The sequence below is a fragment of the Oryx dammah genome, unplaced genomic scaffold (genome assembly GCF_014754425.2).
Source record: "Oryx dammah isolate SB20612 unplaced genomic scaffold, SCBI_Odam_1.1 HiC_scaffold_2, whole genome shotgun sequence".
NCBI classification, from domain to species: domain Eukaryota; kingdom Metazoa; phylum Chordata; class Mammalia; order Artiodactyla; family Bovidae; genus Oryx; species Oryx dammah.
In genome coordinates this window covers 89,440,916-89,466,549 of record NW_024070186.1, presented here as the reverse complement: position 1 = coordinate 89,466,549, position 25,634 = coordinate 89,440,916, and the positions used below count along the sequence as shown (strand labels likewise).

The 25,634-nt window shown below is 36.5% G+C and overlaps 1 protein-coding gene across 1 annotated transcript in view; it reads left to right on the top strand.

Annotated features, from left to right (window-relative positions):
• SLC49A4 (solute carrier family 49 member 4) overlaps positions 1–23,861 on the top strand; it is a 97,980-nt gene extending 74,119 nt beyond the window's left edge. Inside the window, exons 8-9 of the mRNA XM_040250437.1 lie at positions 15,845–16,027; positions 22,828–23,861. Coding sequence (XP_040106371.1) covers positions 15,845–16,027; positions 22,828–22,943 — 299 coding nt within the window. The 3' untranslated portion in view covers positions 22,944–23,861. The remainder of the gene's footprint in view (positions 1–15,844; positions 16,028–22,827) is intronic.
• Positions 23,862–25,634: the final 1,773 nt, after the last annotated feature.

Here is a 25,634-nt window from a genome sequence, read left to right as displayed (position 1 = left end):
GACTTACTTCACTTAGCATAATATCCTCAAGATCAAAACATGTCACAGATGGCAAGATTTTGTTCTTTATGCCTGAGTAGTATTCTATTGCATATATATTCCACAGTTTACCCATTGTTAGGATTAGGTTGCTTCCATATGTTGGCTATAGTAATTAATGCTGCAGTGAACATGGGGGTGTGGATATCCTTTTGAGCTAATGGTTTCACTTCCTCAGATAGGAAATGAGATTGCTGAATCAAATGGTAGTTCTAATTTTAGTTTTTTGAGGAACCTAAGTACTGTTTTCCATAGTGGCTGCACTAATTTGCATCCCCACCAACAGTACACAAGAGTTTGCTTTTCTCCACATCCTTACCAACACTTGTTATTTCTTGTCTTATTGGTGATAGCCATTGTGACAGGTGTGGAGTGATATCTCATTGTGATTTTTGATTCATGTTTCTCTGATGATTAATGATACTGAGTTTTACGTGTCTGTTGGCCATCTGTATGTCTTCTTTGGAAAAATGAGTATTCAGATCTTCTGCCCATTTTTTATTGCATTGTTTGCCTTTTAGTACTGAAATGTATGAATTCTTAGTATATTTTAGATATTAGCCCCTTATCAGATAAATGGTTTGCAGTTATTTTCTTCCATCCAGTAGGTTGCCTTTTCATTTGTTGATAGCTTCCTTTGCTGTGCAGGAGCTTTTTAATTTGATGTAGTCTCAGTTGTTAATTTTCACTGTTGTTCTTTTGGTGTCAGAAGCAAAAAATTATTGCCAAGCCCTGTGTCAAGGAGCTTACTGTCTCTTTTATATTCCAGGAGTTTTGTGGTTTCAGGTCTTATGGATTCAAGTTATGATTTCAAGGTTTTATGGATTCAAGTCTCTGATTCATTTTGTGTTAATTTTTGCATATGGTGTAAGATAGTGATCCAATTTCATTCTTTTGCATGTGGTTGTACCATTTTCCGAATATCATTTATTGAAGAGGCTGTTCTTCCGCATTGTATATTCCTGGCTTTTTTGTTGTAAATTAACTGACTGTAAGTGTACAGTTTTATTCTGGGCTCTCTGTTTTGTTCCACTGATCTGTGTCTGTATTTTTATGCCAGTACCATACTATTTAATCACTCTAGCTTTGTTATATAGTTTGAAATTAGGACATGTGACACCTCCAGCTTTGTTCCTTTTTACAAGATTGCTTTAGCTATCCAGGGTCTTCTGTGGTTCCTCAAATTTTAGGATTGTTTCTTCTATTTAGACTGTAAAAAATACTATTGGAGGTTTGATAGCTATTGCATTGAATCTGTACCTTGCTTTGGGTAGTATGGATGTTTTCTCAATAGTTATTCTTCCAGTCTATGAGCATGGACTATCTGTCCACTTATTTGTGTCTCCTTCAGTCTTTAATTAATGTCATGTACACGACTGAAGTAGCAGCAGCAGCAGCAGCAGTTTTCAGTATACAGACCTTTCACCTCCTTGGTAAACTTATTCCTAGATATTTTATTCTTTTGTTATAATTGGAAATGGGATTTTTTTCCTCATTTCTCTTTCAAATAGTTTATTACTAGTATAGAGAAATGCAGGACTTTGTGTTGATCTTGTAGCCTACAATTTTACTACATTTATTAGTTCTAAGCTTTTTGATGGCATCTTCAGGATTTTCTATGTATAATATCATGTCATCTCCAAATAGTGTCAGTTTTGCTTCTTCCTTCCCTATTTGGGTGCCTTTTTTTTCCCCTTGCCCAATTGCTGTGACTAGGACCTCCAAATACTATGTTGAGTAAAAGTGGGGAGAGTGGGCATCCTTGTCTTGTTCCTGATCTTAGAGGAAAAACTTTCAGCTTTTTACCATTGAGTATGATGTTAACTGTGATCTTGTCATATATAGCCTTTGTTATGTTGAGATACATTCCCTCTATACCCTCTTTGTTCAGAGTTTTTATCATAAATGGATGTTGAATTTTGTCAAGTACATTTTCTCTCTCTATCGAGATGACCACATGGTTTTTCACTCTTCATTTTGTTAACATGGTGGTTAACATCAACTAGTTTGCAGATGTTGAACCAGTCTTGGATTCTTCAAATAAATTCTACTTGATCATGGTTTATGATCGTTTTAATTTATTGTTAAATTTGGTTTACTAATATTTTGTTGAGGGTTTTTTCATCTATATTCAGCAAGAATTTTGGTCTGTAATTTTCTTTTTTTGTGTCATCCTTGTTTGGTTTTGGTATCAGGGTGATGTTGGCCTTTTAAAATATATTTAGAAATTTCCCCCTCTTCTATTTTTTGGAAGAGTTTGAAAAGGAATTGTGTTAGTTCTCCTTTGAAAGTTTGGTAGAATTCACGAGTGAAGGCTTTTGGTCATGGACTTTTGTTTGTTGAGAGGTTTTTGATTATTGATCCAGTCTTTTTTGCTAGCAACTGATCTGTTCAGATTTTCTATTTCATCATGATTCAGGCTTTGTAGGTTGTATATTTCTAGGAATTTACCCATTTTTTCTAGGTTGTCTATTTTGTTGGCATATAATTGTATCATAGTAGTCTCTTATCCTTTGTGTTTCTGATATCAATTATAACATCTCTTTCATTTCTTATTTTATTTGAGTCCTCTCTCTTTTTTTTCTTGGTGAGGTTAGCCAAGGAATACAATATCGGCAATTTACATATCATTAGCTCATCTAGTTAACCTGAAACATTTATAACTGCAGTCATTTCTGATTGTTATTAGTATCATTTGGAAATCTATATTAATCTTTCTGTGGCTGCTATTAATAAGTTACCACAAATGTTGTTCAGTCACTAAGTCATGTCTGACTCTTTGTGACCCCATGAACAGCAGCATGCCAGGCTTCTCTGTCCATCACTAACTCCCTGCGTTTCCTCACACTCATGTACATTGATTCGGTGATGCCATTCAAGCATCTTATCCTCTGTTGCTCCTTCTCCACTTGCCCTCAGTTTCCCCCAGCATCAGGGTCTTTTCCAGTGAGTCAACTTTTCACATCAGCTGGCCGAAGTATTGGAACTTCAGCTTCAGCATCAGTCCTTCCAATGAATACTCAGGGTTGATTTCCTTTAGGATTGACTGGTTTGATCTCCTTGCAGTCCAAGGGACTCTCAAGAGTCTTCTCCAGCACCATAGTTCAAAAGTGTCAATTTTTTGGCCTTCAGCCTTCTTTATGGTCCAGCTCTCATATCCATACATGACTACTAGAAAAACCATACCGCAAATGTAGTGACTTTAAAAAAACAACACAAATTTATTATCTTACATTTCTGTAGGTTAGAAGTGAGCTTGAATCTCACTAGGCTAAAGTCAAAATGTGGGCAGACTCTAGGGAAGAATTTGTTTCCTTGCCTTCTCTAACTTCTAGAGGCTGCCCACATTCCTTGGCTTGTGGTTCCCTTCCTCTGTCTGTAAAGATAGCAATAGCAGGTCAAGTCATCATACTGCATCTTCTGTTTCTTCCCTACAAATCCTTCCTTCCTTCGTCATTTGTTCCTTCCTTCCCTCTGAACATCATATTCTGCCTCCTTCCACTTTTAAGGATCCTTGTGATTACATTAGGTTTACCCAGATAATCCAAGATAATCTTCCAGTTTTAAAGTCAGCTGATTAGTATCCTTAATTCCATCTGCAGCCTGAATCCTTTTTTGCCATGTTTAACATATTCACAAATTCCAGGATATCACACATGAATATTTTTTAGGGGAAGGAGAGGACATTATTCTGCCTGCCACAGGATCTTTTTAGAATTACTTTGACAGATTATTTTATAAGCCAAGAGGGCTCTGTTATTGCTTTTTTTACTTTAACAAAAGATTGTTTAAAATGCATATTTTTATTCCATTTGAAAGTAATATTCAGCCACTTTTTAGATTGTATGTTTAATTATGGGATTATTTGTTATAAAGGTAGACTGTAGGCTTATTTAATGTAACAAGCACTTACATGGATAGGAATATAGGAGAGTCTGAGAGTGGCTCTATGGGGACCTGTTAACCAGTGGCATGGACGTTCCATGAGACTCCATCCATAAGAGGATGATTCCTTTTGGCTGCATGTAATTAATGTATACTATATATCCCAAGTTGGATTTACATGCTCTGTAATAAAAAGATCAGAAGTTTGCACATCAGAGGCATCAAATCTTTCAAAGACAACCATTTATTTAGGAGTGAGTATAGTGACAGTAGGGCAGTGGGATAAGATATACCCAGCACTATCAAACTGTACCAACTCAGCTGTGGCTATTTAAAAACGAAATAAAAATCCATTTCTTTTAATAGTGGATATTATTTTTTAATGGCCCCTAAATTATTAAGACATATATATATATATTTATTAAATTATTTGAACCTAGATGGACAGGGAGGCCTGGCGTGCTGAGGTTCATGGGGTTGCAAAGAGTCAGACACTACTGAGTGACTGAACTGAACTGAACTGAACCATGTAATCAACAGAATTGTTAGCTATTTTCTTTGACTTTGAGGCAACACTAAAAAATTACTGAGATACAAATGGTGCTGAGAAGGAAGATTGGAAACCTCTGCTCTGTACATCCTGCTAGTATTCCCTCTTTTCAATGTTTATTTTTTTGCCTATAAATCCCAGTTGTCCAGAGTAATCTTTTTTGGATACTTCACACTTTTAATATACTAACATTCCTTCATTAGAGTTTTGAGCAGTTTTGGCAAGTATTCTGAGCCAGAAATTTTTTTTTTTTATTCTGGTGTAGTTTCAGATTTAGCAGTTATTCAACATTCTGGTGGAACAGTTTTAGTTTACAGTTCTTCTTGTTCATGGCATTACACTCAAAAGTTTTTTGTGATACTGTATGTCAAGTATGCATCTGTTAGATTTCACAAGAACACAGTCGTGAGTACATGATGAACAGACTTTTTTCCTTGAATTAAGTGTAGAATATTCATTATAAGATAGTATCTTCATTGAATAGCCTATATTTTCTATTTGACCTGATAAAATTATGATCTTTGGATGGCAGCATTATAAATTTAGTTTTCACCTCTTTTGTCTGGACTTGTAACAATGAGCTGGTTTTACTTTTATAATCAGAAAGCATATTTATTAATATATTTGAAAACTATGCATCTTTTTAAATCTTTAAAGGAAATTGATGTAATTGATCCCAGTCAAGACTTATTTTCCCATTCTGTCCTTAAAAATAATTATGTTGAAAGGAAAGCAGAATTCTGAAATAAACCAAGGCTAGAATTGAGAAATTGAGTTTGAGGTAGATGTCCTAACTGCTGAATTCATAAATTCTCCTGTTTTCAAATGTCAGTTTATTAAAGTCACTTAGAAGCTCCCGAATGATACATTTTTAACTTATAAATACACTGGATTAAGGTCTAGATTTGTTCACATACATTCTCTGAATTATCAGAGTATTGTTTTCTCTTCCCCCGATACTTACCAATTAGTAATTACTTGAATATATGTCTTATCTTCATATCAGCCTGGAAATATGGAGCATGGACTTTTGCCTTATAAATTCTGACCCCAGCTCCACCCTAGTACCTAGCACAAGCCCTGAGTAATGAGTGAATGAGTGAATGAATGAATGATGAAGTATATTTTATCTCCATTTTGAATCTCAATAGGTATGACTTATTGCCAATAATAGTCAGGAAGCTTGGCCACTCTTTATTATTCAGCACTAGCTATAGGAAGGTCAAAGGGCACATTTTAATAGAACAATGGAGAATTTGAATAAATCTGTCACAGATACTCTTTCTTACTGCCTTTGTAAAAGTCTGACCTAATTCTTTTTAAGTAAAAAGGTTTGATGAAAGGGAACTTAGTACAAAATGTAATTATAGACACATCTAGACCTTTAGGCTGATATTTCAAGTCAGTGATGGGAAATTCATGTTTCTTTTTTTTAACCAGAGTCATTCTTTTTTTAATCAGGAAAATGTCTAGTCTTTTTCCAGTTTCTAGCAAAATTATTATTTCTACTATTACTTTTTATAAATCAGAAGAATCTGCATGAAAAGTATTTGAAAATATACACCTTATTTATAACATAATAAATTAAAAGCTATTAATTTTGTTCAACCCACGTGTTATAAGTGCTACTACTGCTAGAACCTTCTAATGCAATTTTTTTGTAGTTCACTGATCTTGATATTACTGTTGCCATCTCTTCAGAAGAAAAACTAGATTATTCCATTCTATCTCAAGGTGTACTATTTTCATATGTGTACAAACATCCTCTTGAAGGTTCTCAGTGATATGCTTCTAATATTTCTGTAGGGAAACTCAATATTTAATATTGTATTATGTCTTCATTAATTGAATTAGCTGTAATAGGGAAATAAACTCATGATTAGACGAGTTTCAAAATCTTGACTCTTACGCTAAAACAAAACTATGAAAATACATTATTCACCTTATCTGAGAAATGTCTAGCCTTGCTAGCCACAATTCACATGTCATTTTTCACTGAACAGATGAGTACTTTGAAAATGACATTTTGAAAAATGTTAGCACTTTGGTGTTGAGTTGTTGAAACAATGTAATTTAACTGTTTAACAGAAGATGCTTTGGGAAAGGTTCTTTAATGCAAGTTCCTAGAATGCCCGGGTGGTGATAATGGGTAGGGGGGCCCCTTGAGGGTGGTAGCCCACTAAAAGCTGACTTCAAATGGTAATTGAAGAAAGTTTGTATTGAAAATCATGTGAAATGTATAGACTAGAGAGTAATCCTCTTAATATATTTTCATGCATTTTACCTTTATTAAGATAATTATGTCCCATTTTAATAGCATGCAAAGAGATAAAAACAAACACTTGCCCAAAAATGAGGGGAAATGAGAAAACTCAGACAAGGGTGATGAGCATAATTAAAGAAATGCACATTATTAAGGAAATTCGAGATTTTAAGCTTTAAAGAAAGAAGGCTAAGTAGTCAATTATTATTTTCAGTTTTATGAACTAAAAGTGAATTACTCATGTTCGTAACTGATTAAGGGACAAAAATAGAACAGGGATTAAAAGACGAGAATAGATTTATGAAAGGCTCAGCAAAATGCTTCTTACTGAAGAAGGTCTTGTAATATTCATCCATGGAGATTTTCAAGGGAAACAAGTCTTCAGGTAGAACCTGTGTTTCTTGAAGGTGGAGGGTTTGACCAGATGGTAAATGTTCCATGATTTAATAGTACATTGCCTTCTGTAGAACCATACATCATTCTTTGGGAGCTTAAAAGTTGCTGATAAACCTCAACCTAGGATGTCTCATTTCTCAACCAGTCTACTCTGGGCCCACTGTTTCAGAGGATTATTAGTTGTGCTTCATTTCTGCAAGATAATAACTATGCTTTCCAGCCGTAAGGGACTGTAAACATAACAGTCAGTTTTTATAGGACTGAATTCTGCCAACAAAGGGTCTAAGTGAGAGACACTCACAAATTAATAACGTGCAGAAAGGAAACCATCACCGTGAATGAATCCTGCGGCAAATAGGCCCCCTCCTGTTTTGAAACCCTTTCATGTATTGCAGTTTAAATTCGTGATAGGTCATTAAGGCCACAGCAGTCATTTTTAGGAAGAAAATGTGAGGCTGAGTTGAAAGACACAGGTCAGTGATATAGAGATGTGTATTAGTATGTGTGTATATATAAACATACATATGTATTCTATATATTCAATATGCTCAAAATGTATGAGGAACAGTAGTTAGCAAGCTTTTGAATGTTTACCATGTGTCTTTACATATATATCTTTATTTCCAAAAGGAGTATTTTCACTTGCAATGTCAAGTTTTAGTTTTTATAAATATTTTTAATAAAGGTCTAATCTATAATAATTCCTAGTTAAGTTTCCTAACTTCTATCATGAAGTAAAAATTCAGTCCATAGGCACAATATTAAAAATTTGTCCAGTAAAGTGTATTAATGTTAATAAACCTATTCTTTAGGGAAATTTCTTGACTCTAATCCTTAAAATAATTTTTATGATAAAAATATTGTTATTTTATAATCCTTGTTGCATATTTATAATGCTTCTTAATAAAACTGTAAAAAAAATTTGTTATTATCCTCTACGAAGCACCTTTAAGATTTTGTTTTTACATCCTAGTTAAGCTTTCTGCCTACATGTATCTAAATTTGTTATTGATCTGCTTAAATGAACCTTAGTCATCATCTGATATAACTTATTCAATAAATGAGCTCTTTCATTACAACCCAGATATATGTTCATATGACCACAACTTTAATGAAAACCTCCCTTTTAAAAAACTTATTTTTAATTGAAGGATAATTACAGTATTGTGTTGGTTTCTGCCATACATCAACATGAATCAGCCATAGGTATACATATGTCTACTCCTTCTTGACCCTCCCTCCCACCTCCACCCCATCCCACCCTCTAGGTTGTCACAGAGCCCCAGTCTGAGCTCCCTGACTCACACAGCAAATTCCCACTGGCTGTCTGTTTTACATATGATAGTGTATATGTTTCCATGCTGCTCCCTCCATTCATCTCACCCTCTCCTCCCCGACTGGGTCCACAAATCTGTCCTCTATGTCTGTGGCTCCATTGTTGCCCTGCAAATAGGTTCATCAGTACCATCTTTCTAGAGTCCATATATATGTGTTAATATATGATATTTATTTTTCTCTTTCTGATTTATTTTACTCTGTATAATAGACTCTATGTTCATCTACCTCATTAGAACTGACTCAAATGCATTCCTTTTTATGGCTGAGTAATATTCCACCGTATGTGTGTGTATATATATATATATATATATGCACACACATCACAGCTTCTTCATCCATTCATCTGTCAGTGGACATCCAGGTTGCTTCCATGTCCTAGCTATTGTAAATAGTGCTGCAGTGAACATTGGGGTCCATGTGTCTTTTTCAGTTATGATTTTCTCAGGGTATATGCCCAATAGTGGGATTGTTGGGTCAGATGATAGTTTTATTCCTAGTTTTTTAAGGAATCTCCATGCTGTCCTCCATAGTGGCTGCATCAATTTATATTCCCACCAACAGTGCAAAAATGTTCCCTTTTCTCCACACTCTCTCCAGCTTTTATTGTTTGCAGATTTTTTTTTGATGATGACCATTCTAATCAGTGTGAAAAGACTTTGATGCTGGGAGGGATTGGGGGCAGGAGGAGAAGGGGACAACAGAGGATGAGATGGCTGGATGGCATCACTGACTCAATGGACGTGAGTCTGAGTGAACTCCGGGAGTTGGTGATGGACAGGGAGGCCTGGCGTGCTGCGATTCATGGGGTCGCAAAGAGTTGGGACACGACTGAGCGACTGAACTGAACTGAACTGAATATCTCATTGTAGTTTTGATGTGCAATTCTCTAATAAATAGCTATGTTGAGCATCTTTTCATGTGTTTATTATCTATTGGTATGTGTTCTTTGGAGAAATGTCTGTTTAGGTCTTCTGCCCACTTTTTGATTGAGTTGTTTTTCTGGTATTGAGTTGTGTTAGCTGCTGGAAAACCTCCCTTGTTAATCAGCTCTGGATCCTCGGAAATTTTCTTGATATCAAGCTGTAACTCATTTGGAGCAACACATCTCCCACAGAGCAAGTTGGCCACGTTCCACTTCCATTGGCAGCTCTCAGAACACTTGAAGATACCGGTCATGTCTCCATTAGCCATTAATCTAAACATTCCCCAATTCTCATAACCTTTCCTCACACATGGATTCCATACCACTAACCAGCATAGTGCCTGTCTTCTAAACCTACCATAGCTTGTCGGGACCCTGCTTAAACAGTATTACTAGAATTTAGCACTTTCCCTGCTGCTTTTGCTGTTGTTTAGTCCTTTTAGTTGTGTTCAACTCTTTTGTGACCCTATAGACTGGAGCCCACCAGGCTCCTCTGTCTGTGGCTGCACTTGGAACCTAATTTTAGGAGGCTGTGGCTTCTCCATGCCTTTTTGCTTCTTTTAAAGAGAATGAAGTAGAATTATCTTAATGCTGTGTGTATAAATGGCTGCTGAGCCCATAGGTGTCTGTCATATTCCTTTAGATTAGGAATGATTTGAGGTTAGTGTCCTATTTACTGTTCCAGCATAGCTGCTTGCATATACAAGGCACTTGATAAATGATTTTGCAGAAGAGCTTAAGCTAAGTTTTCCCTTTTATATACCTAAGCAATAATTCTTGAGCCCATTTTACATTTATCATGATTAAAGTTCATTGTTTTTGCCTGTAACCTTTTGGTGCTCTGTTTTTGATTCTGTTATCTGTCTTCTGTGCAGTCACTTTCAGCTTTTTGTGTGGAATGCAGATTTGAGACGCATTCCTTTTGTGTCAGTACCATTGGATAAAAGAAATAAAAGAAAACTACTTTTTTCAGTCTGATACAGTGGCTTGATGGGAAGTGCACTTGATTCTGTAGATTTAATTATACTATTGTTATTAACACTGCTAACCTAACATTGGGCCTCCCTGGTGGCTCATTCTGTAAAGAATCATTTTGACTCTCAGAACTTCAGTTACTTTATCTTACTTTACCTGCCTCAAAGAGTTAATAGGATGGTCAAATATGACAGTATATTTAAAAGCAGTTTTAAAAGGTGTTTCAAAAATTATATAAATCCAAGATTTGAAGTTGTTATTGTTTTTGATGATATCTTGAGAATCTTAAGTGTTCCATAGAAATAGTTGTTCTCTGAAATTTTATGATTTGTTTTATAACTGCTAATCACCTAAGGTTTGAGTGTATTGACTAATAAAAATGTATTCACACATAGTTTTACTTCCCAAAAGTCTACTAATTTAGTTTGTCATTGAAAATGGGTGGAGAGAAGAGTTCTTTCAGGGTTATGATCTTCATATTCTTGAAAAACAGCCGTTTAAGTGGGATCACAATAAACTGGAAAATTCTGAAAGAGATGGGAGTACCAGACCACCTGACCTGCCTCTTGAGAAACCTATATGCAGGTCAGGAAGCAACAGTTAGAACTGGACATGGTTCCAGACTGGTTCCAAATAGGAAAAGGAGTGCGTCAAGGCTGTATATTGTCACCCTGCTTATTTAACTTCTATGGAGAGTACATCATGAGAAACCCTGGGCTGGAAGAAGCACAAGCTGGAATCAAGATTGCCGGGAGAAATATCAATAACCTCAGACATGCAGATGACACCACCCTTATGGCAGAAAGTGAAGAGGAACTAAAAAGCCTCTTGATGAAAGTGAAAGAGGAGAATGAAAAAGTTGGCTTAAAGCTCAACATTCAGAAAACGAAGATCATGGCATCTGGTCCCATCACGTCATGGGAAATAGATGGAGAAACAGTGGAAACAGTGTCAGACTTTATTTTTGGGGGGCTCCAAAATCACTGCAGATGGTGACTGCAGCCATGAAATTAAAAGATGCTTACTCCTTGGAAGGAAAGTTATGAGCAACCTAGACAGCATATTCAAAAGCAGAGACATTACTTTGCCAACAAAGGTCCATCTAGTCAAGGCTGTGGTTTTTCTAGTGGTCATGTATGGATGTGAGAGTTGGACTGTGAAGAAAGCTGAGTGTCAAAGAATTGATGCTTTTGAACTGTGGTGTTGGAGAAGACCCTTGAGAGTCCCTTGGACTGCAAGGAGATCCAACCAGTCCATCCTAAAGGAGATCAGTCCTGGGTGTTCTTTGGAAGGACTGATGCTAAAGCTGAAACTCCAATACTTTGGCCACCTCCTGGGAAGAGTTGACTCACTGGAAAAGACTCTGATGCTGGGAGGGATTGGGGGCAGGAGGAGAAGGGGACGACAGAAGATGAGATGGCTGGATGGCATCACCGAATCAATGGACATGAGTTTGAGTGAACTCCAGGAGTCGGTGATGGACAGGGAGGCCTGGCGTGCTGCAATTCATGGGGTCGCAAAGAATCGGACATGACTGAGAGACTGAACTGAACTGAACTGAAGTGTATTTGGTGGTACACAGGTCTTTGTTTGTGGCCATGTAAATTACAAGCCTATGAAATTTTATTAACTTCTTGGAGAAAAATTCTGCATCAGCATTGTGTTTTGTTCTACTAAATTACCTTGACTTTTTAATTGATAGGCAGTTTATTTTAATTTTAGTATCAGTTCTATAGAAAGTCATGGAAATATTTAATGATCATGTAGTTTGAACCCTCTGACGAGCAGCAAATTATCTTGTCTGCCTGATTTTTAATAGATGACTTTCACCCACTGGATCTGCCAAACTAGTGTGTAAAGATACTGTACCAGACTCTAAACTGAAAATTCAAATGGAAGTCAAATTCAGACTCATAATAATCAGCTTTTACTTTGTGCATGTCCCAGAAAACTGGGGAGAATATTAAATCAATCCTGACACAGATAGCTTTCCCTCATTCTGATTATGAGGATCTTAATTTAACCCTTTCCTGTGTAAATTATTTTGATTCTTTAATTTCTACGATAACAAGTGATTTCACAAATCCATTTAGCATAAAGCAATCTTATGGTCATCATTTTTATAGTAATTCAAGAAGCAAACACCGAGAATGAGAGAATTGAATGAACGTACTTGCTTTGTTTTTTATTTCTGGCCTCTGAAGTTATATCAGCAGTCTTAGCCCACTTATCCTACATATAACAAGAGTTTTAATAAATGAGGTGGGAATATTTATGTCGACGATCCTGGACCAAGGCTGGATTATATGGCTCCTGGATGTAGACATCAGGTGTGTGAGTCAGCTCTCACACTGATAACCATTTCTGAGTCAAGGAGCTAACAAAACTGCATAAAGTGGAGTTGGATCAGCTGCCAGTTAATTAGTTTACAATGACATTTCTCTTTTTATTTTATTAAATAGGTAAAATAGACACATAGTAAATACTAAGTTCAAAAAAGCAGAAAAGGGTATACAGTGAAAAATGTCTACCATCCTATGGCCCCCAACTTCCCTCTCTAGAGCCAACCCTGAATGTCAGTTTGTTAGGTATTTCCCAGAAAATTCTATACATTTATAAATAAGTATGTGTGTGTGTGTGTGTGTGTGTGTGTGTATACCTTACACTTTTCTGTACTTTTTTCATTTATATATTTTTGCTGTCATTACCATCAGCAAATACAGTTGTTTCATTTTTAATGGTTGCATAGGATACCTTTGTTTGGATGTTTGATAAATTTTTAAACAACCAACTCACAATTGGTGGACATCAAGCTAGTTTTTACTGTTTTCATACTACAAACAATATTGCAGTGAGTGTTCTGTATATACGTGTACTGCATAGCTATAGGATAAATTTCTAGAAGTGGAATTTCTGGATCAAAGAGTAAGCGCATTATTTGATAGATGTTCCCAAATTACCCACTAGAAGATGAACTGTTTACAGTTTCATTCACAGTGGTTTTCAGATAGGACTCCCTGCTTCACCAGCCTCTACTTTTCTGAGACATCTCATGCCTCTTTTTTTTCCCCACACCATGCTTGATAAAAATCAGTAAAATCAAATCTCTTTTCAAAACTCCATACTGACAGTCCCCTTTCACTGTGTCCTCATTTCACCTTATCATTGTTTCTTTTCTAACATGCAATTATTTTATTATGTATAGATTATGATTACTTTTCAGTTATCACACTTTAATTTTCCTGATTACAAATTGCATGTGAGGGTATATTTCCTTTAGAAATATAAATGTCAAAGGGATTATTTTTAAACATATTTTCTAAAAACAGCTAATTCCATTAGTGGTTTGTGAACTCTTTCTTAGAAGTTGCACTTTGTTCTTAAGTGTTTGCTTTTTCTTATCACTTATTTCAGTGTTTTATTATTGTATTTATTTATTATTGAAGTATAGTTTATTTACAGTGTTGTGTTAATTTCTGCTGTACAGCAAAGTGATTCAGTTATAAATATATATACATTCTTTTTTTAATCTTCTTTTCCATTATGGTTTATCATAGGATATTGAATATAGTTCTCTGTGTTATAGTCAATGTTTTATCATCTTTACCATCTAGGATTATCTGTTTTGGGGTCAGTAGTAGTCTCTGCTCTGATTACCATGACTTGCCATAAATTAGTATAAAGTGTTTTTTAGATAGAATATACTTTTATAAAGCTACCAGTGATATTCCATCTCTTGATTTCCTAATGTACACTAATGAGTCATGTGCAAGGAGAATGTGTTGTTGATTTGTGTGATCTGTGTCCAGCAAACATACAATAGGCGTGAGGTGCTGGGTTTTAAGAAACTCTTGAAAATTGCATTATGGTTTAAGTATGTTTATTGTATCTATTAGATGCTTCCCATTTAATCCTGTGTCTAATCTGGTCATCACTTTAGCCAGCAGTGTGTCCTTTATTCACCATCATCCTTTTGTCCTCTATTTCCATGTGTCTTCTAATCAAAGAAAGCCAAAGTAATTACCAACTATTTGTGGTAGTAGAATGTGCAAAATATCTTATAGTCCTGAAAGGCCAGTGTAATTGGAGGAGGAAGTATGAGTTGAGATTAATCAGAGAAATGCTGTTAGGAAACAGTGGATGCAGATTTTTTTTTAACTTCTCCAACAGTGTTAGGGATTATTAATGATTGCGTGAGTATGGTAAATTCTGGTAATTTGATATTAGTTCTATGAATAATACATAACAGATTTAGAGTAATTCCCTCGCTTTCTTCTGTTCCTTAATAGAAATTTTTTTCTTAACAAATATTTTTATTAAAAATATTTTCCTGGTAACTTTAAGGTTAAAATAATTGCTACTCACTATCATCAGTGGACATGATATACTTATTAGTCCAGTGGGAGATGTTTTAGGTTTCTAAATAGGATGTCTTTCTTTCCTCATTGATTCTGTGTTTTAGTCGCTAAGTGGTTTCTGACTCTTGTGATACTGTGGACTGTAGCCCACCAGTCTCCTCTGTCCATAGGATTTTCCAGGCAAGAATACTGGAGGGGGTTGCTATTTCCTTCTCCAGGGGATCTTCCCAACCCAGGGATCGAACCCAGGTCTACTCTACTGCAGGCAGATTCTTCACCGACCAGCTACCAAGAAAGCCCATTGATTCTGTATTCACCTTCAAATTAACACTATTGAAGATTTGTATGCAGACAGTAGCATTAATACAATTATTTGGAGTGGGGCACATTTCTCTAACCATTCCTCTAAGAATAAGAGCAGTGGCCTTGTTCAAAATTTTCACTATAGATTGAGTTCATAGGCTATTTATAGGCTAATCTGGGATCCCAGCCACTATTAATTATACATATCTAGGTGAAATTTTTTTTTCTATGTTCCAAAAAAGTCATGTATTTTTAAAAAACTCTTGACCTGAAACTCATTCTAAAATTGAGGACTATTTCTATTTTAAGTGTTCTCCAGGAATTACATAGTAGATAACTGTCATTTTGTGCTTCAAGGCTGTTATTAAACAGTCTTAAAATATGTAATTTTCAGTAATAATTAATGTCGCTTACATCTTTTCTTAGATTTTAAGTTTTCTTTAAAATTATAGAATGAGTCTAGATTTTGTGTTAAGTTGCTCTATTTTATCTGTCCCTCGATATGCCAGGAGTGTGACTCAGGGGGAAGAACCCTTTAAATTGTAACAGTTAAAATTGTTTTTGTACTTTGGAGTAATCCACCAAAAAGATAAAGCAAATAAACTGGTAATCATCCAGCCATAAAACCTTTTCCTTTATACTCCCCAAAACCTGAGCAAAGAGCTGACAGATGTGTGAAGCTTTGTCCAACTTCATCAACTGCCACTGGGAAGAAGTAAAATTCCAGAGTCAGTACTTATGAGACACCAGAAAATCCATCTGATATGACTCACTGCCACTCCTGTGAAACTGAAATGTTTGTGTTTTTATTTTAGTGACATTGTACGCCTCCTGTATTCTCCTGGGAGTGTTCCTGAATAGCAGTATACCTATATTTTTTGAGCTTTTTGTGGAAACTGTCTACCCAGTTCCAGAAGGAATTACTTGTGGAGTTGTCACTTTTTTAAGTAATATGTTCATGGGAGTACTTTTGTTTTTTCTCACATTTTATCACACAGGTAAGAAATTTGACTCTTCATTTACTATCTAAATGTGTCCATTACGAGTGAGGTTTGTGGTGCTGATGTATAGGGAATTATGTGATGAGTTCTAAGGCAAATCACTTTATTTGACCTTTCACATGCTAATAAAAGAAAATGTCTTCAGCTGCTTTTCTTGAAATGCATCCTAGCCTAATGTAATGTACCCTAACCCCTCGCACACACCTGGAATTTCTGATTTAATTAACTTGGACAGGGGCCCAGCATTTCTACCTAACCCTCCAGGTAATTCTAACATGCTGTTTCTCATTGAGAACCACTGATATCTTGCTTAAAAAAAAATGACTTTGACTCTACTCTCTTAACATAAGGTTGAAATTAAGGTCAGAGATATATATGTAGTTTAAAGCTTTATGCATAATGAGAGGTCACTCAAAGAGCAGATCCAGTATATAGGACAGCTTATCCAATGAACATTTTATGATTACAGAGATGCTCTTTGTGCTGTCAACACAGTAGTCACTAACCCCATGAAGCTAATGCAGCTACCAACCTGGGGTTTTCGTTTTATTTCATTTTGATTAATTTAAATTTACATTTAATTGCTACATGTGGCTGCCGAATTGGTCAGTGCAGGTATAGTGTGCAAAGAAGGTTAAAGTTAGAATCCAGGGGTATGCCTTTGAAGAAGAGGGAGGTCCTCACAAAAGAAAGGATTAGGGTCCTCAACCCATGTGGAGGAGTTCGCCTTGGACCAAAGGAGGTGGAGGGAAGGCAGTGTACATGCCTTAGAAACAGACATCTCTGCCAGAAACATCTGTGCCTGGTACATTGCTCGGGGAGAGTTCCTTCTTGATGTCACCAACTTTTCTGTTTAGAAGCCAGTTCATCTATGATGAGCTTGTGGGAAGATAGTGGAGGAAGGGCCTAAGGAGAGAATGAAATAGCTTTTGAGGGGATGGGAGGAACTGCTGCAGGGACAGCTGCAAAGCTCACTGGGCATGTGGAAGGCAGACCCCACGGTGTTGGGGTCGGCAGCTTCGTAGTGACTCTGCTTTACAGTTGCTTGGCTTTCTTTGATACTGTCTTTTCTGCAGTCCAGATTTTGTCTCCCTGGTTTAGAAAATCAGGGCCCAATTATCTAGGTTTCTTTTTCACATGTTAAAATAAAGATTTATACTTATTTTATACTTCTATACATCTTATTTTTTATTTTTTACTTGTGAGTTGTAAATATAAACCTTTTATTAATTTTTACTAGGTTTTTGTCCCATTTTATTTCATCTTAAACAGAATATTACCACCTTTTTTTTTCTGGTTGCTGTTTCCTTGACTACTTATCAGATACCAGTAAATATGGGTAATTTGTACATGTAAGAATCTAATTTATAGGACTCAAATATAAGAAATGCTCTGAAATGTGACACTTCAAGAAACCTAATTGTTTTCAGGAATCCTCACAGGCTTTAATTGAAATAATAGCGACAATAACATCCTTGACTGGAAAATAAATTTTTGAAACTTTAACAGATGATGAAATAGAATCTCCCTGAGCTTCGGACAGCTTTTGGCAGAGCACTTTCACCTCACAGCAAAATCCAAATGCTATATTAATTTCTTAATATAATTAACAATAAACTAGATCATTTCTGTCAATCAGTAATTCAGGAAAAGAAGTTTTCAGCTTTTCTAAATCTGATATCCATTTGGTTTGCCCTATGAACAACAGTAATATTTTCGAAGGAGATCTTAATAAAGTCAGACCACTGTTCACTGTCCTCCTGGAAACGTGTGTCTCCATTAGGGGAAATGCCATCACCAGGTGTCAGGGGACAGTCTTTGCCTCCAGTTAGTTTTCTAAATGGAATCATCTAACGGTTATTAAGTTATCAGCTTTAACCCACTTCAGTAGTGTCACAGTTGACAGAGATGGCTGTTGCCCTTAGAAATGGTTTTCCAGCTCGCAGGCACAGGTGGGCTGCGTGGTCCTTGCAGCCTGGCTGAGCATGCACGGTTTCTCCTATAGAATGGAAATTGCTGAGTCTTCCCAGCATTTAAAAACATCAACAGTAGATGCCAGATCATGTTACCCTTAATAGACCTGTTGCACATGACCTATAGAATATAAGAGACATGTATTTATTGGTCAGTTTAAGGCAGGAACCACTCCTGCGCTGTCTGACTGTGGAGGAGGCCAGTGCATTCCTACCATTGTGCTCAGCCAGCAGAGAGTCTCTGCCGTTCTCCTGGTTCCTGCATGTGGCAGCGTCCGATTTGTTCAATGGAGACAGGCATCTGTGTCGGTCAGTGCTCACTCCTCGTTTTGCAGGTTCTTGGTGACCAAATACAAGCAGACATTTGTGTTTCTTTGTCACAGGCAGTGTTAGAAACAGCACCATTTCTGTTAATTCCTATCTCACTGATATGATCGAGGGTTTATCTAGCTAGGGGAAAAAAGCTTCCCTCTTTTGAGCTGGCTTCTGATCACATGTTCTTACACATATCTGTATAGATAGATGTTAAAGGTTTCTGCCTAAACTCCATGACTACTGTGAAAAATAAAACTTTAAATAAAAATTAATCAAACAGGATGATTTTCAGGACAAAAATAATCTCAGTATGTTTTGACATTTTAGAATTAATGAGAAAATCAGTGTGAAAGAGCTTTGACCAGGGCATGACTGGCACTCACTACATTTTTTTTTTCCTTCTGGATAAATGTTTTCCCTTGTGGATAATTTTTTTTTTCTTTCTGGTGATGATAGGAATTTAAACATCTAGGTTTCTATTTTTTTTTAAATGTTTTTATATGCTTATTTTTCAGTGTGTGTAAAGAATACAAACAAACCCACACCCCACAACTTTCTAAGGCTAAAAAGTTATTAGAAATATGAAAACTCTGCTGAGATTCTTTCCCTTATGATTAGTTGATCTACCCCCAAGAAGTCCCACAGCAAAATTCAACATGCCTTATAGCCTAGATGTGATGATACAGAAATGACAAATCTGAAAACAATTATGTAAAATTATTTCCTAAACTTTTAGTTCCACAACTTGGTATGCTAAATGTTGTATATGATAAATTCCCTTCCATTAGAACCAGTGTTTGAATGTCATAATTTAGTCATTTTAAATTTGAAAAACTCACCCAGAAGTTAGTTATATGTCAGAATTCAGCTATTAGTTACATGATTGGAGGGTCTGATTTTTAATCATCATAAAGATCGGTGGTTTTTTAGATCACTTCTGAAGGCAGTACTAAACTTCCTGACCGGGGTTTTTGTTTCCCCACCATGTGCTATCTGGTAGATGACTACTTCAGATGTGGCTTTTCAGAGCCATACAGACTAGCCCCAAATGACCACATTGGAGTGCTCTGCCGGCAAGATAGGCTCTAGTATTGATTTGCCTGCAGATTATAGCCATTGCCGTCATGGATGATGAACGTCACATGGGCTTCTGTACCAATGCCACTTGACTTACGTGGAGCCCTAGGCCACGGAGTTTCCTGTTCTGGGCTGATTCTGCTTTGGGAACCTGGGACCCTGTCAAAGATTGCTTAGAGTTTGTCTGACTTGGGTTTTTCAGGGTCACTTTCAAAAAACGTTACTCCTTAATATAATCATATTTGCAAAACTGAGTTGCTTTCTATAATATTTGCTTTGCAAATCTCAGTGAGTTATTTCAGATAGCACAGTGATGTTTTATCCTAATGACTTCACATACAAAATCTATTTGAGAATGCTGTTATATTCTTTATATGCTCTAAAATGTATTCCAATGTTCTATTTTTAGTAGGTTGTTCTGTAGTTTGTATTGCCTGGGTTTTGTTGTTGTTCTAGAAGCTCAGCAACAAGTTTTGACTAAAAGCATTAAAGGTTTTTAACTCAGTCTTTCATTTTGAAGCAGCCAACCATGAATTTGAGGCTGTGTTGTGTGCTGAGGAGGGAGGTATTGTCTGGTGGTTACCAGGAGAACAGCTTCAACAGGTGTATACTAGTGAGAAGTAATTTTATATCTAAGAATAAAAATGCAATTTGATGGTCAAAGCTATTAGGTAATTAATGTGGAGTGAAGGGAGTATTAAACTGTGAAATCATGGTGTCAGCTGGTTCTCTTGAGATACAGTGGAGACAGTTTTGTTAATTCACCATAATTTTGGCTAAATCAACAAAGTAAGTAGAAGGCTGGTTTTGGAAAGTGTGTTATTCCAAGTTATTTGGAATCAGACAAATAAGTTGAAGGTGGTAGAAACTGAAAGTGTGGCATCACTGCAGGGAAAGATGAGGTGAAAAGTAGAATGGTTCATCATAATTAGTTCAGTCCCAATAGAGCCTCAGCATTTTGTGCAGAGCCCTGAAACATAGCACGTGTCTCACTGTAAATTTGTAAATTGACAGAGTCCTCAGGCTGCAGCACAGGAGATGGTTGAGGACCAGCAGAAATGTAGAAGCAAATCACAGGCCTTGGAGTAGGAATTTATATGCTCTCTAGTGAAAGGCAAAGGGAAGGAATGTTGGAAAACATGCTCACTTTAAAAGACACAAAGACAGTTTTGACAGAAAAGGACTCTGTTGGTTTAATCATGTCATATGACCCTGGACTTCAGAGAACCACAGTTCACTTCACTCCTGCCAAATCAAGTCGAACTTTTAAGCAAAGCCATTTCCTGCACATCAGAGCCACTTTAGCTGTGATGTATGTGAATGGTTTTCAGTGGAAAATGCAGAATTTTTCCTCCCTGACCTTCTTCTCTCTAAACAATAATTTCTCAGAACACTGGTAGTTGGGTAAGCCAGATGATCTCACTGTAGAGTGGACTTGGCTTTTCGGTGAGAGGTGTGCGCAGTAGTGAACATCAGCCAACAAACCATGACACTGAAGAGCAATTTCGAGTTATTTCTAGAAGTTTCATCTAAACCTAGGTAGAAGGAATCGTTTTACAATGCTGATGAAATAAAGGTCTGCTTTGGCCATATTTGACTAATTTCTAGGTTTAAGGAGAGCTAGGACAAGTTGATCGTTGTTACACATGTGTTACTCTAGCTCCCATGAATACGGTCTCTCAGGTTTAGAAAATGTCCTTGATGTAGATTTCTTGTCAAGTGATGTACTTCCTGAGCTACTGCTTTAAGCAAATTTTAAATTTGACCTTAAAGTCAGAAATGCTCACTGTTTGTATAAATGCTATGCTGTTATCTCTATTTTGCTGCTTTTTTTCTCTTATTTTTTCACTGCTTCTTTTTGCCTGTTAAAATTATCGTCAGAAATCCAGAAGCTATCTGGTTAATATAAAAGCAGAAAATGCTGGGTATGCCATTTCAGGGAATATTAGAATAAAGACAAAATCCCAAAGATCACAGCCTTCCTGAGTATTTAGATTATAGTCAATCCAAGTAAAGGACAGAAACCAGCTTTGTGTAAAAAATACCATGGGAATACACATCTTTGTTGCGTGCTGTAGAATAGCATGTCTGACTTTTAAAATGTAGAAATGGAGAGGATAGGAAAGCTGCTTTTGTGAACATATTCCAGGGGAAAAAAGTGTTACAGCACCTTTTCTTACCGGTTAGTTTTCTGATTTCCATTCCTGAGCATAAATTGCTCTTTTGGCCATATGAATTATGGATTAATCTAAAGCAGCAGCATAGAAATCTTTTGGATGATTTTTGAAGATTAAGGCAGTTTTAGCATTCTGTAGAAACAGAGAGGGAAAATATAAAATGTATAGCAGTGCCCAAAGGAAAAAATGTACTAGGAAACATATTTCTTTCGTTTTTGTTCTTTTTTTTTTAATTGAAATTGCTGAATGGATATTAAACTAGAGAAGTTAACCACCCCACCCACTCTCCATCACCACCACCACCAGATTCTTTGTGTCAAGAAACTGCTCACTTCTACACCATAACCTCAGAACTGACTGACGGGTCGGGATAGAAGGAAGCTGAACAGACACTTGGCTCCGGGGCCCTTGGAGCCAGAGGAAGCAGCACAGTGGGCCGGGCAGCAGGAGTGTTTCGGTAACAAGAGACCCAAGATTGGCCTGTCGGAGAGTTCTGAATTCATGAATGAGCATTTTTGAAGAAGCACATTCTCAATTCCATTAAGTCAAAAACATCATTATTTGAATTGCCTGTTTAGATGATTTCTGTCAATTTTCCGGTAATTGGCATCATACATAACCGTTCTGTTGGTAGGAAAAAAGGACTAGAAAGAAGCCAAAGTATTCCCAGTAGTATCTCACAGGGTTGAATTAGGATTCATTTTATAATGTTTTACATATTATATATATATATAATATGTTTTACTGTGATTACTGTATGATTTTTTGCTGAGAGTTAGGTATGTCTTTCCCCTAAAAAATATAAAAGTTTTATCTTAATTCAGGTGATTTTGTTTGTCTGTCTAATCCACCAGATATTTCAAAACAAGGATAAGAGTCAGGGTGATAGAGGGCACTTCATATATAATTAACAAACTAACATTTAAAGGGTATTGATTTTTTTTTCTTTGAAGTAAGATTTGTTTTGTTTGGTCTTGCCACTGAAGCCAAGGTGGATTAAACTGATGAAAAGTCATAAGCAGTACCGATTAAAAATACCCACAGGAAAGCCCTGTAACATATTCCATGCATCACTTAGACTCCAAATTTGTCACTGTTTATTGAAAGCCGGTTTTCAGGCGTCCTAGGGCACATTTATTATGAGTCCTTATTTTCAGTGCTTTTGAATGCAAAGCAAGCAGGTTGCAGCCAGCGTACAGGTGGCGTTCTGCTGGCGACATGTGGATGCTTACAAGCGCATGTTTTTGTCTTGCAGAGCTGTCTTGGTTCAACTGGTGCCTTCCCGGGTCGTGCTTGCTCAGTCTCCTTCTCATTCTGTGCTTCAGGGAATCCTATGACAGACTGTATCTTGATGTGGTTGTCTCAGTTTAATAGCACAGACTCGAAGGAGTTTAGAAGGAGACTGGAAATCAACACTGCCTACTGCACATTTGCTTGGAATTGCACAGGAAAAAAAAAAAAAGGAGAAGAGAGAAACTTCATTCAGAGGTTTTGTTAGGTTACAGGCGATCATATCAATTTAATTACTACTAGGTCATAATAATGTGGAACTTGAGTGATAATAGTGGATTTAAAACTGTATCAGTGACATAACCTGTGCCGGAGTCGGGTTAGAAGTGTGGTCTTACCCAGAAAGCACTACCTAGGTAATTCCCTCTATGTTTTGTGCCAGTGCTAAACTACTGATTGGTTCATTGCAATTATGAAAAGGAATAAAGGGTGCCTATCACATGAAGATAGCTCCTTCCCTAAGCCACATATCAGAAGAGGAAGAAATGCCACTAACTTCTAAAGAAGTTTAAACCCTATATCAGATTTTAATTGTAAAATAGCCAACAGGTATATCAATGATAGAAATTAGCCACATGTACACTACATTTTTTTCTAATAAAGCAATTTCTTATATGACTCCTGATTTGTAATTAGATTGGAAAGCTTCGGCCACCTTAATTATGGTGGCCAACTGCTTTCTAGCGACTTCAGAGAGCATACTTTGTGTCTCGATCTTAACTTATCCTTGTTTCTGTGAAATACAGTTTGATCTACTAGGCTCTTAAATGTTTATATTGAAGGTGACTAAATGTTTAATATAGTTGCATTAAATGCTGTATGAAAAAATGTAATTCCGTTCCGATTTAACACTTTGTGAAAAATGAAATGACAAATCCCACATTACATCCTGTGTCTTTGGGCAGATATGTGTGTGGTGGCATGGGATGGGAAATCCAGCACCAGCTGTTATTTACCAGGGTTGCATTTTATTAAATAACCCTTATTTGAAAATAACAATTTATAACCTTGAAGCTTTCAAATCTGTGGAGTGATTTCTGAATTCCTTCCTTGTATCTCCATTCAGGGTATAAAATATTCAGTTCTATATGGAGTCAGTATATTAGAGAGGGCAGTATTTTGCCATTTCCTGCCTTCTTTCTGTAAATGATGGCTTTTTCAAAAATAACACCCATGGGACAGCTCTTAAACATGTATTTCACTATGTCATAAAGTAATATGCTCTGGTGGGGTTATGGTATTACCACTCTCCAGATTTACATAATTCTCCTCATGCAAGAAAATCAAATACTCTCTCAAAAAGTCCAAAATAATATTTTACCTTCATTGTTTTCAGCTTCCTCCAATTCCTTCTCCTGTTTCGTCACTTAAAACCGTATCTTCATTGTCTACTATATATGTATATATATTTATTATTTTTTGAGGATGTGAGTACAGTTTTTGTCAGCTAAGTATCTATTTTATCTGTCTTTTCCTGGACAGGCAGAGTGTAAGCCAGCTCCTTCCATTAGCCGGGGTGCTGAGGTTAGGTTAAGGGGACCTGGTCAGCATTTGGTCACCTCACCTGCACACATGTGCACACACCGTCACACAGCGTCCCATGTCCTCCCTCCGTTCCCCCTTGGTAAGTTGAAGGCTATGCATTCACTCACCTCCGTCCTGGAGGCAGAGACTGTTACCGCCAGCCTTCTAAGATCCTAAATTGTGCAACCTGGAAAGTAAGCAACTCCTCAAATTTAACATCTGTCTTCAGTCTGCTTTAGACCATCCCCCTTTATAACCTCCCTGCTAATAACTCAGCAGCCAGAACTGAAGGAACTTGCTAAAGAGGAGGAAAAAACCTATGAAAGCTAGGCTTAGTTCCCTTTAACTCGGTCATTCTTCTTAAAAACAAAAGGAAAGGAAAGCAGAATTCTTCAGTATAACTGAAAGCCAGTCAAGACCCAGTCCATGACCCAGGTGCTAAATAACCACCACCCCCTCCTATTTAGAATGAGGCTAGAAAGGCAAGGGAAGAATTATGATGCTTTTGGTTTTAGCGAGAACTGTTGTGTTTGAGGGCATTCCTATATAAAATTTAGCTATAAGACTTCTCATGCAGAGCATTTTAATTATGGTTAATTCTATTTTTAACACAAAGTGAAAAATAACGTTTAAAAGTGTTGCCTAAATGACTGATTAGTTCAAAGACATCCCAAATGGGTAGTGATTTTAAATTCTTTTGTTGTACCAGGCACCAATCACTGTTTTTAGCATATGTGAAATGAGATGAGATGGGTCTGTCATTTACTTCTGCTTAACCCCTCCAGCAAATAATTGTTCTAATCACAAACTGCAGCAGTTTTTTTAAGTGATCAAAATTTCACATACCAAACCTGATAGAGCACCAAAAGGCTCTAGGGGTAGGGGGAGGATTACACATTATTTTCTAACCTGTGTATTTCCAAAAATTTTTTTTTTTACTTTTTGTATTTCTCACATGCATCAAAAGACCAGCTGTTATCTCTGCACTTTATAAACAAACATTAAAGAGTCCTAATTAATTTTATAATTTAAAAAAATCTTTACCCTCTACTAACCCAAAAGCACTTATTTTATAATTTATAGAAACAGTCCCAGAGAGATAAAGGGCCTTGCCAAAGGTCACAATTCTAGTTAATGACAAAAGTAAAACTAATTGTCACCCTCATCTTCTGACTCCCAAAGTAGTGTTTTTCTCTGCCTCACAGAATTGGAGCTTAATTTGTGTATACTTCAGGATGTTCATGAATA